The sequence below is a fragment of the Salvelinus fontinalis genome, chromosome 26 (assembly GCF_029448725.1).
Source record: "Salvelinus fontinalis isolate EN_2023a chromosome 26, ASM2944872v1, whole genome shotgun sequence".
Lineage (NCBI taxonomy): Eukaryota > Metazoa > Chordata > Actinopteri > Salmoniformes > Salmonidae > Salvelinus > Salvelinus fontinalis.
The window spans coordinates 42,587,038-42,599,534 of NC_074690.1; the positions used below are offsets into that span (position 1 = coordinate 42,587,038).

Below are 12,497 nucleotides of genomic sequence, written 5' to 3' on the forward strand. Positions count from 1 at the left end.
CAAAAGCAATGTCGGGAAGAAAATCCTAGCAACATGTGTAATGGAAACGGCAGATATAGGAGACATTTTCTAAAGAGCACATTTTTATCCGTTCGGGTGGATTTTTCTTTTGTCGCACTTTATTGCGACAAATGATGATAAACTGTGTTTTTAGAATAAATGATGATTGACAAATAATTGTGAAGGTACACAGGGCACGTTATCCCAGAACTACAAAGCTCCACTCCACAGGTCATTCTAAGTGCCTACTGCTAAATAAAAATGTTCAACGATAAAAATCCTGTTTCTTTGTAGGACAAGGATTGTCCTGACTTTCATTGATGGCTGAATTGCTTAGCCTGGCTTTTCTGATCTACAGGAGCGCAAGTTTCACCATGGCACGGAACGTGGCGATACGTGGCCACATGAGAATTATTAGAATATGGCATATATTCGTAATTTATTGCATTCTGTCCATGCTGGCTTTCACGGGCTACCTAAGACATGAACCAGATAGTTTGGAGGGCGTACAGACTGTCGACAATTTATTCACGAGCAATTTTCCTAAATGGTAAATGGAATAACTTCGACCATTTTTTTTTTTTTTTTTTTAGGTGTGACGTCATTATGTCCAACTTTTTTTATCGACACGAGGCCGTTCAATGGAAACGCACCGTAGAAGGCAGTTGTAGCATCTGTTTTCTATGCAAACGTTCTAAATGTTGACGTCAAACATTTGCTGGAGAAGTTCATGGAAATCTATCTAGTGGGAGGGGGATTGCTAGAAGAGAGAGAAAGAGGAAGTGAAGTGTATCGAAAGAAAGGAAGGGTGAGAGTGTGAAGAAATGGTGTCCAGCTGGAGGGAGAGTGAGAAGACAACTGTCAGGTCCAGCTGTTCCACACACCCTCGTCACTATGAGGCGAGAATGACTGAGTGCACTGTAGAAACAGCAGATCCACATGTGATTTATAATGTACCATACTGTATGTACATGCATTGGTCACAGGTCTGCTATTTGCTGGGCTTGGGAGTGAGCATTTGTTCTAAATTGTCTGCGTGTCTGTTTACAAACTTCTGAGTTCCAGACAGACAAAGGCTCCTGTGTGTTAAAGGGGAAACAAATGGCTGCTTTCTGCTGTAGCAGAGTGTTGCTGTGGTGTGTGTGTGTGTGTGTGTGTGTGTGTGTGTGTGTGTTTCCTAGTCGCTGTGTTTTAAATTATTTATTGCACCGTAACATGTCAAAGCAAACACCTGTGTGTGTGTGTGTGTTCAGGGAAAGTGGTAGCAGGCGGCGTAACTAGGGAAACACGGGTTAATTGAGATCACAAGGCGGCTTGCAATGCTCCTGGGGCCTGACTCCTTTTTTTTTTCTCCTCCACTCCAATCTTGTCTTCTCTCATCTCCCCTCCTCCTGTCTGTTCATACCTTCCCTTTTCTCCTCACTTCTCTTCTATCCTCTCTTCTCTCCCCAGAGAGGTTGAACAATGTGCAGCTGCAGCCTTAGACAGCTGGGAGGGTGGTGCGTGTGTATGGCTGGTTTGCGTGTGTGTGTGGTGTGTGTTTGCCAGTCTCATGTTGGGGAGGGAGATTCAAAGAGAAAGTAGGCATTGTGTTTTGACGAAGATGATGAGTGTGTTTGTATGTCAGTGTGTGTGTGTTTTAACTCTGTCCTTGTATTTATACTTACGTGTGTTCTTGTGTTTGTGTGTGGGGGTTTTTTCATCAGGAAATGGTAGTAGTAGCTAAGAGAGGTGGGTCTTATTTCCATAGCAACAGGAACATATCTTACCCAATAATGAAATTCATTAAATATAACCTTTTTTTTAAGAGGCCTTTATTTTCCAAGACAGCAATTAAAATGCACGCTCAATTTCCTCCCAGCTCAAGAGCTGAACCATTTGAATGGATCACCTCTCCTGCTGCAAGTGAGACAACTAATAGGCCAACGTCCATCTTATGTCTGAGGAATATTAATACACACCCTTCACACTGTTTATGTGAGGTGTGTGTGTGCGTGAATGGGTGTGTATGTTGCATATTAGTAAGAGTGTGCGTGTGTGTGCAAACGGTATTAGACAGCAATAGTTGAGAGAGCTAATGGGGAAATGTTTATGCACAAAGAATATCATCAGTTTTTCTGCATCATTACCATCAGTACCCAATCAAAGATGACATGTTTATCCCTCGTACCTTACCTTCTGTTTACTGAGAGGAAAATCCCCGTGCTATCATGGTGTTTCAGTATAAATAATAATCACATGAAGTCAAATCAGTGAAACTGAAATCCTCTAACCCTGTTTTATCTCATTCTCTTCATTTAAAGACTCAATCATGGACACTCTCTTACTGACAGTTGTGGCTGCTTCGTGTGATGTATTGTTGTCTCTACCTTCTTGCCCTTTGTGCTGTTGTCTGTGCCCAATAATGTGTGGACCATGTTGTGCTGCTGCCATGTTGTGTTGCTATTTTTAATCTCTGCGCCCATCACCTTTTGGTAGGCTGTAATATTTTGTGCCTAACTGACTTGACTAGTTAAATAAAGGTTAAATAAAAAATATATAATCTTCTGTATTCCTTTCAGACAGATACAGGCCCAGATCTAGATGTGAGCTCTCTGTCCAAAGTACAGTCAAGGGCTGTTTATTTGATTCAGGACTGTCAAGCTAGTGGACGTTGAATAGGTGACTGTAGGGCTGGGCGGTATACCGTATTTTACTATATACCGGTAGTGATGCACGGACCGGTTTTGGGTTTTTCCTTTTACCTTCTATAACAGTATTTTAATGTTTGGTTTGTTAAATGTGATACCCGTGTGTAACGTCCATTTTTATAGTTTACTCCGCTACTTGAGTCATCCCTCTCCGCAAGTCTCTCTCCACACAGACCTAGTCCCACCCCTGTCACTCAAGGAGCGCATTTGTTGTTGCTTGACCACGAGACTTTCGTTTAGTCTGCATGGTCAATGCAGCAATGTTGATGACAATGATGCTGTTTTCACTTTGATCTTAATGTAAACCCACAAGCGTTCTATAATGACATTAATTTGTGTTTCTTGCATCTGTAAACAGCTAGTTTGTAATTTCTTAGCAAGTTAAGCTACATCGTGTTAGCCACTAATGCTAAACGCTAGTTAGCTGGCTAGCAAACTAACTAATACAAGTACTGAGTCAGAGCAAACGTAGCTAGTTAATACATCCTGATACCAGTGTTGGTGGAGGCCTACATCAGCATGTTGTTTGTGCAACAGTATCTTCTATATCAAGGAGGAATAGGCGAAGCATTAAAGTTGGCTACATGAATAAAGATTTAATGTAGCCAAAGGTTATAGGGTCCCCTAGGAAACACTGAACATCACTTTGGTTCCTACCCTGTCAACAATAACTCGTCCATGCCATTTTCATTCCTTGTCATATCAAACAACACTGTATTCAAAGTGCCCACTCTTATTTATTTATATATATATATATATATATATATTCTAACTATAGAATTATAATAAACGTTATATTTCCATGATTCCAAAAGTTCACCCAAGTGTTTTGATCTAAATCGCAATTGCCACATTTGGTTAAAAATAAGGCCTAGTATTTTTGCCCGTATCGTGGCAGTGTGGAAATTATCTCAAATGAGTGCAGGAAATACAGAAATTGATGGAAATGCAGGAAATTATTTTAGGTTTAAGTTGAACGTTCTAAAACAATGAGAATGAAGACCCATTGAAATAATTCAGAATATATATGTTGCCACCCAATGGTCACACACACTACTCATAAAGCAAATGCATAATTGTATTATTCAAAAACATAAAATACCGTCATACTGTCCAAAATGTGAAAAGTACCGTGATAGGATATTTTGGCCATGTCGCCCAGCCCTAGGTGACTGGATGTAATTGTCAGGATCTTTAGCCTGGGACATGGTTGGATGGACAAAGCAGTACAGGAGAGTCTCCCATTCTCCATCCTCTCCTCCTTTTCCTCTACATCCTCCCCTCTCTCTTCCCTCACCTCCTCTACACTCTTCCCCATCTGAATGGTGGTGTATCTGTTAGAGTGCACTGTTCAGGTCTCCCCCTTCGACCCCATCCTTCCCCATCCCGCTCAGCTCATACTGTAGTGTAGCATACTGGAGTGTAGTGGAGGGCTGATGGAGCAGAGATGGAACTGTGGTGGAGAAAAGGAGAGACGTAATGAACCTGCCTGCCCTCCTTACCTAGGCAGAGGGGGACAAGAGAGGAAGAGCGAAGGGATGAGAGGTAAAGAGAGTGTCGGGAGTGGGAAAAGAGAGATAAGGAGAAAGTGGTGTAAGCGGTATATGTAGAGAGAGAGAGAATCCTCTGTGTGCTTTGTCAGAGGTTGTGGTGATGTATAGGGGATTTATTTGGCTCATCAAATGGCCTTTACACACGCGCGCGCTGATGCACGCACACAGTGACACGCATGTATACGCACACACACTCACACAGCTAAACAGTCTTAATCCTGCTGCCATAGCTGTACCTACACTGTTTTTTAAATATTGAGTTGCTCAGTAGGTCTTTTCCAAGCATGTGAAAATCTGTGCCCCTGTGACCAAGACTATCAAGTAGGGCTGAGAATGGCCAGGGACCTCAAGATATGATATTATCACGATACTTAGGTGCCAATACAATATTATGGCGATTCTCACAATTCTATATGTATTTCAATTCTGTGATTTTATTGCGATTCGGTGTTCCAAACATTTTGCTCACCATATGTTTGCTGCAGAAACGATAGAGCATGAGAAAACAAGTTTTGGTCGCTCAGGGAAATAAAAGTGCTGAAAACAAATTGGGATCCCTGTTTAAAAAGAGGATCGAGAACAAACTGAGTTTTGGTGCAGGTACAGCCAACTAGCTCCAAAATAATATTGCAAAATTGTCAAAACGTTACGATACGATATATTGTTAACAAAAAAAAAATCAATATACACTACCGTTCAAAGGTTTGGGGTCACTTAGAAATGTCCTTGTTTTTGAAAGAAAAGCAAATTTTTTTTGTCCATTAAAATAACATCAAATTGATCAGAAATATAGTGTAGATTTCTTTTCAATGGAAAATCTACATAGGCGTACAGAGGCCCATTTATCAGCAACCATCACTCCTTTGTTCCAATGGCACGTTGTGTTAGCCTTTTAAAATGATCAACTTCGATTAGCTAATTGATTATTAGAAAACCCTTTTGCAATTATCTTAGCTTAGCTGACAACTGTTGTCCTGATTTAAAGAAGCAATAAAACTGTCCTTCTTTAGACTAGTTGAGTATCTGGAGCATCAGCATTTGTGGGTTCGATTACAGGCTCAAAATGGCCAGAAACTCGTCAGTCTATTCTTGTTCTGAGAAATGAAGGCTATTCCATGCGAGAAATTGCCAAGAAACTGAAGATCTTGTACAGAGCTGTGTACTACTCCCTTCACAGAACAGAGCAAACTGTCTCCAACTAGAATAGAAACAGGACTGCGTTATTTTAATGGACAAGAAAGTGTGCTTTTCTTTCTAAAACAAGGACATTTCTAAGTGACCCCAAACTGTTGAACGGTAGTGCAACTGGATCGATTTTCCCCCATCACTACTATCAAGTGTTTTCCATCTATGCTTTGTTCTACAGTAATTGGTACAAAAACATACATTTTTTTTGGGGGGGGGGGGTGGCTTCTATGCCTGTGAAAGGAGGGATCTGTGTGGTTTGTGAATTGAACCAATGATACAGTAAATACAGTGAGGGGGAGAAAAGTATTTGATCCCCTGCTGATTTTGTACGTTTGCCCACTGACAAAGAAATGATCAGTCTATAATTTTAATGGTAGGTTTATTTGAACAGTGAGAGACAGAATAACAACAGAAAGATCCAGAAAAACAAATGTCAAAAATGTTATAAATTGATTTGCATTTTAATGAGGGAAATAAGTATTTGACCCCTCTGCAAAACATGACTTAGTACTTGGTGGCAAAACCCTTGTTGGCAATCACAGAGGTCTGATGTTTCTTGTAATTGGCCACCAGGTTTGCACACATCTCAGGAGGGATTTTGTCCCACTCCTCTTTGCAGATCTTCTCCAAGTCATTAAGGCTTCGAGGCTGATGTTTGGCAACTCGAACCTTCAGCTCCCTCCACAGATTTTCTATGGGATTAAGGTCTGGAGACTGGCTAGGCCACTCCAGGACCTTAATGTGCTTCTTCTTGAGCCACTCCTTTGTTGCCTTGGCCGTGTGTTTTGGGTCATTGTCATGCTGGAATACCCATCCACGACCCATTTTCAAGGCCCTGGGTGAGGGAAGGAGGTTCTCACCCAAGATTTGACGGTACATGGCCCCGTCCATCGTCCCTTTGATGCGGTGAAGTTGTCCTGTCCCCTTAGCAGAAAAACACCCCCAAAGCATAACGTTTCCACCTCCATGTTTGACGGTGGGGATGGTATTCTTGGGGTCATAGGCAGCATTCCTCCTCCTCCAAACACGGCGAGTTGAGTTGATGCCAAAGAGCTCCATTTTGGTTTCATCTGACCACAACACTTTCACCCAGTTGTCCTCTGAATCATTCAGATGTTCATTGGCAAACTTCAGACGGACATGTATATGTGCTTTCTTGAGCAGGGGGACCTTGCGGGCGCTGCAGGATTTCAGTCCTTCACGGTGTAGTGTGTTACCAATTGTTTTCTTGGTGACTATGGTCCCAGCTGCCTTGAGATCATTGACAAGATCCTCCCGTGTAGTTCTGGTCTGATTCTTCACCGTTCTCATGATCATTGCAACTCCGTTCTCATGATCATTGCAACTCCACGAGGTGAGATCTTGCATGGAGCCCCAGGCCGAGGGAGATTGACAGTTCTTTTGTGTTTCTTCCATTTGCGAATAATCGCACCAACTGTTGTCACCTTCTCACCAAGCTGCTTGGCGATGGTCTTGTAGCCCATTCCAGCCTTGTGTAGGTCTACAGTCTTGTCTCTGACATCCTTGGAGAGCTCTTTGGTCTTGGCCATGGTGGAGAGTTTGGAATCGGATTGATTGCTTCTGTGGAAAGGTGTCTTTTATACAGGTAACAAACTGAGATTAGGAGCACTCCCTTTAAGAGTGTGCTCCTAATCTCAGCTCGTTACCTGTATAAAAGACACCTGGGAGCCAGAAATCTTTCTGATTTGAGATGGGGTCAAATACTTTTTTCCCTCACTGTAGTTATCTAACTAAACCCTGTAATCTATCTCCCCACCGCTCTCTGTTTTTCTCTCTCTCAGGTACACCCTGTAGTGAAAGAGGGGAGGGAAAGAAGAAGGGGCGTCCCAGAGCTGAAGTGCAGGAGCTCAGGAGTATCCCTGTAAGTATCTACTATCCCTTCTAATCCCTACTTCCTATGTAGGAGTGCGTGTGAAAGGCATGTGTATATCATCTATCTCCCTCTCTGCAGGCTAACATGATGGTCCAGTGGAAGGAGGAGTTTAAGAAGCGGTCCAGGGTAAAGTGTCCTGGTTCAGGCTGCTGGCTAGAGTTCCCCAGCATCTACGGTCTCAAATACCACTACCAACGCTGCCAGGGGGTAAGACACCACATCATCTCTCCCCTCGCCCATTCTGCTCCCCCACATCGTCCCTCCTCACCCCCTCCGTCTTCTCCATCTGTCCCCCACTATCTTCGAGGTTGTCTATATATTTATTGTCAACGTGTACACCTGTTAAATTAGATTTTGTACTTTAGATGTATCAATATCATTCCCTTTCTCTATTTTACCTCCTCCCTCTTTCTTTCTATGTCTCTCAGGTGACCATAGCAGAAAAATGTAGTCATGGCTGTACGGACTGTAAGGCGGTGTTTGCCACTAAGGTCCGTCTCCAAAAGCACAAGCTGTGGAACCACCCCGAGAGGCCTACCATCGAGACCAAGGCTGAGCCCAAACTACATAAGACCCCCGTGAAGGGGACCGCCAAGAAAAGGTGACATGGGTCAGGGATTTTCACTGCAAGACATACAGCTTACCTACATACTGATTTAGATTGTACCAATGTGTCTTCTCTGTCCAGGCCTATGGAGAACACTCCACCGTCGCCTGTGTTCTTCAAAGCCAAAAAGACCCAGGAGGTGTCTAGTTCCTCCCAGAATGGGGAGTGTGCCCCCCAGAGGGGAGGGAGGAAACAGCACCCACACCCCCAGCCCCCTCAGCAGCAGGCCTCCTCATCTGACACCTCCCCCAACAGCCCAGGGGGCAGCGAGAGCGAAGATGAGGGGAGCAGCCTATCCCCACCATACCCCAATGAAGACCCTGAGAGGACAAGGCACAGTAAGATTAAAATATGATGAGGAATAGGATATTTTTGTTAGAGCCCGACCGATATTATCAGCCAATATCAGCCTTACACAGAAATATTTCTATCAGTCTTTATTCCACAGATAAAATGCAGACATTATATACACTGCTCAAAAAATAAAGGGAACACTTAAACAACACAATGTAACTCCAAGTCAATCACACTTCTGTGAAATCAAACTGTCCACTTAGGAAGCAACACTGATTGACAATACATTTCACATGCTGTTGTGCAAATGGAATAGACAAAAGGTGGAAATTATAGGCAATTAGCAAGACACCCCCAAAAAAGGAGTGATTCTGCAGGTGGTGATCACAGACCACTTCTCAGTTCCTATGCTTCCTGGCTGATGTTTTGGTCACCTTTGAATGCTGGCGGTGCTCTCACTCTAGTGGTAGCATGAGACGGAGTCTACAACCCACACAAGTGGCTCAGGTAGTGCAGTTCATCCAGGATGGCACATCAATGCGAGCTGTGGCAAAAAGGTTTGCTGTGTCTGTCAGCGTAGTGTCCAGAGCATGGAGGCGCTACCAGGAGACAGGCCAGTATATCAGGAGGAGGAGGAGGCCGTAGGAGGTCAACAACCCAGCAGCAGGACCGCTACCTCCGCCTTTGTGCAAGGAGGTGCACTGCCAGAGCGCTGCAAAATGACCTCCAGCAGGCCACAAATGTGCATGTGTCAGCATATGGTCTCACAAGCGGTCTGAGGATCTCATCTCGGTCCATATTCTTACTTAGTCATAGTTTTCTCACTTATTCAAATTTTCAATGATGTATGAAATGGGACTTGTTCTTCATCAACTGGTAATACATAAATAATGAAGCAGGTTAATAGGTTAAACATTTAACTTTTAATTCCAATGCTTTTTTTTAAGATACAACATTGTCATCTTTGGCAGTATAGAAGGTATTTTCAAGGAAGGCAAGTATATTTATTTTGTATGCATATTTCCCATCACCTAATGAACAACCACAATACCAGTCTGGTGTTAAGCTTTCTGTGCTGTATTGACGTATCCTGAAAAGGACATCTGCTGCTTTAGATTGAACGGTCACGTCTCAGTTATTGTTTTCATATCTACAAAAAATAAGCAGTTTTCTTTACTTTCAGAGTGCGAGCTGATGAAGGGGTCGAAAATGTAGATATTGACAGATGTAGAGTTGAAGTCGGGAAGTTAACATACACTTAGGTAGGAGCATTTCACAGAGTTGGAATAATCACCCTTTATGGACAGAGGCGAACCTGACACCTCACCAGCTGTTGCCTTAGCAACTACACAACTGATTCAAATGATTACGTCATTATCAAGCTTCAAGTGGTATTTACAGTTGAAGTCGGAAGTTTGCATACACTTAGGTTGGAGTCATTAAAATTCTTTTTTCAACCACTCCATAATTTTCTTGATAACAAAGTATAGTTTTGGCAAGTCGGTTAGTACATCTACTTTGTGCATGACACAAGTCATTTTTCCAACAGTTGTTTACAGACAGATTATTTCACTTATAATTCAGTGTATCACAATTCCAGTGGCTAAGAAGTTTACATATACACTAAATTGACTGTTCCTTTAAACAGCTTGGAAAATTCCAGAAAATTATGTCATGGCTTGAGAAGCTTCTGATGGGCTAATTGACATAATTTGAGTCAATTGGAGATGTACCTGTGGATGTATTTCAAGGCCTACCTTCAAACTCCGTGCCTCTTTGCTTGACATCATGGGAAAATAAACAGAAATCAGCCAAGACCTCAGAAAAAAATTGTAGACCTCCACAAGTCTGGTTCATCCTTGGGGGCAATTTCCAAATGCCTGAAGGTACCACGTTCATCTGGAAACTGGAAACACTTATCTCCCTCACTAACTTTAAGCACCACCTGTCAGTGCAGCTCACAGATTACTGCACCTGTACATAGCCCATCTATAATTTAGCCCAAACAACTACCTCTCCCCCTACTGTATTTATTTATTTATTTTGCTCCTTTGCACCCCATTATTTCTATCTCTACTTTGCACATTCTTCCACTGCAAATCTACCATTCCAGTGTTTTACCTGCTATATTGTATTTACTTCGCCACCATGGCCTTTTTTGCCTTCACCTCCCTTATCTCACCTCATTTGCTCACATTGTATATACACTTATTTTTCTACTGTATTATTGACTGTATGTTTGTTTAACTCCATGTGTAACTGTGTTTTTGTATGTGTCGAACTGCTTTGCTTTATCTTGGCCAGGTCGCAATTGTAAATGAGAACTTGTTCTCAACTTGCCTACCTGGTTAAATAAAGGTGAAATAATAGTTTTTGAAGAAATCTGTACAAACAATAGTACGCAAGTATAAACACCATGGGACCATGCAGCCGTCATACTGCTCAGGAAGGAGACGCGTTCTGTCTCCTAGAGATGCACGTACTTTGGTGCGAAACGTGCAAGTCAATCTCAGAACAACAGCAAAGGACCTTGTGAAGATGCTGGAGGAAACAGGTACAAAAGTATCTATATCCCCAGTAAAAGAGTCCTATATCCACATAACCTGAAAGGCTGCTCAGCAAGGAAGAAGCCACTGCTCCAAAAACGCCATAAAAACGCCAGACTACGGTTTGCAACTGCACATGGGGACAAAGATCATACTTTTTGGAGAAATGTCCTCTGGTCTGATGAAACAAAAATAGAACTGTTTGGCCATAATGACCATCATTATGTTTGGAGGAAAAATGAGGAGGCTTGCAAGTCGAAGAACACCATCCCAACCGTGAAGCACGGGGGTGGCAGCATCATGTTGTGGGGGTGCTTTGCTGCAGGAGGGACTGGTGCACTTCACAAATTAAATGGTATCATGAGGGAAGAAAATGATGTGGATATATTGAAGCAACATATCAAGACATCAGTCAGGAAGTTAAAGCTTGGTCGCAAATGGGTCTTCCAAATGGACAATTACCCCAAGCATAATTCCAAAGTTGTGGCAAAATGGCTTAAGGACAACAATGTCAAGGTATTGGAGTGGCCATCACAAAGTCTTGACCTCAATCCTATAGAACATTTGAAAAAGCGTGTGTGAGCAAGGAGGCCTATAAACCTGACACAGTTACTCTAGCTTTGTCAGGAGGAATGGGCCAAAATTCACCCAACTTATTGTGGAAAGCTTGTGGAAGGCTACCCAAAACTTTGACCCAAATTAAGCAATTTAAAGGCAATGCTACCAAATACTAATTGAGTGTATGTAAACTTCTGACGCACTGGGAATGTGATGAAAGAAATAAAAGCTGAAATAAATCATTCTCTCTCTTATTATTCTGACATTTCACATTCTTAAAATAAAGTGGTGATCCTAACTGACCTAAGACAGGGAATATTTACAAGGATTAAATGTCAGGAATTGTGAAAAACTGAGTTCAAATGTATTTGGCTAAGGTGTATGTACACTTCCGACTTCAACTGTATATGAAAAATACAATTATCAATAATACTATAGATACTCACTGCTACTACTAAAGGAAGAAAGTTTTATAAAGCCTTATATGAAGCAGACATTGAGTTATTGATACAATGGGGGGTGTAGAGAATAGCGTAAAAATGCAACAATCAAATTCTAGAACAGCAGCATAGAATTCTGGTACCGCGTGCAAAAATAACTCGCGCTGTAAGTGCCGTTATTAGTATTTAGATCTTACTCATCAAAAGGTTAACGTTAGCTGGCTAGCTAGCCAGCAAGGTAGTTAGCCTAGTTAGCTAGCAATCTGTGCTACTTAAGAGCAAACACTGGACTGGCACCAAAGTGAACACTTATCCTTGATACAAAAAGAATGCCGTTACTGTCCGGCATATCCGCGGGAAGTAGCACGCCCTGATAAATCACAATTAAAAAATGTATATACCTGAATATAAATAAAAAATATTATGAGAAAAAACTCGTCAGCCTCCATAAAATTGCTATCGGACCCAAAAATCCCATATCGGTCGGGTTCTAGATTTTGTTGCATTGTGAGGGTGAAGTTTGAAGTCCAGTGGACATGGGGGCCCATGTGTTTGACGGTTTATTGCTCTCTGTTCTCCTCTTGAGCCAGGACGGAAGCAGAAAACTCCTAAGAAGTTCACTGGAGAGCAACCCTCTATCTCGGGGACGTTCGGACTGAAAGGTAGACCCTCAGCCTATCTCTTGTCACAGCTTCCCTCACTCATGCTTGAAATAAAATTAGGGGGA

General features: G+C 42.3%; 1 protein-coding gene across 4 annotated transcripts in view; it reads left to right on the plus strand.

Annotated features, from left to right (window-relative positions):
* Positions 1-12,497, plus strand: part of LOC129824387 (zinc finger protein 512B-like) — a 79,482-nt gene that overhangs the window by 41,206 nt on the left and 25,779 nt on the right. For all 4 annotated transcript variants that reach the window (XM_055883975.1, XM_055883977.1, XM_055883979.1 and 1 more), the window contains 5 exons: positions 7,234-7,313; positions 7,404-7,532; positions 7,754-7,926; positions 8,014-8,270; positions 12,361-12,432. In XM_055883975.1, coding sequence (XP_055739950.1) covers positions 7,234-7,313; positions 7,404-7,532; positions 7,754-7,926; positions 8,014-8,270; positions 12,361-12,432 — 711 coding nt within the window. The remainder of the gene's footprint in view (positions 1-7,233; positions 7,314-7,403; positions 7,533-7,753; positions 7,927-8,013; positions 8,271-12,360; positions 12,433-12,497) is intronic.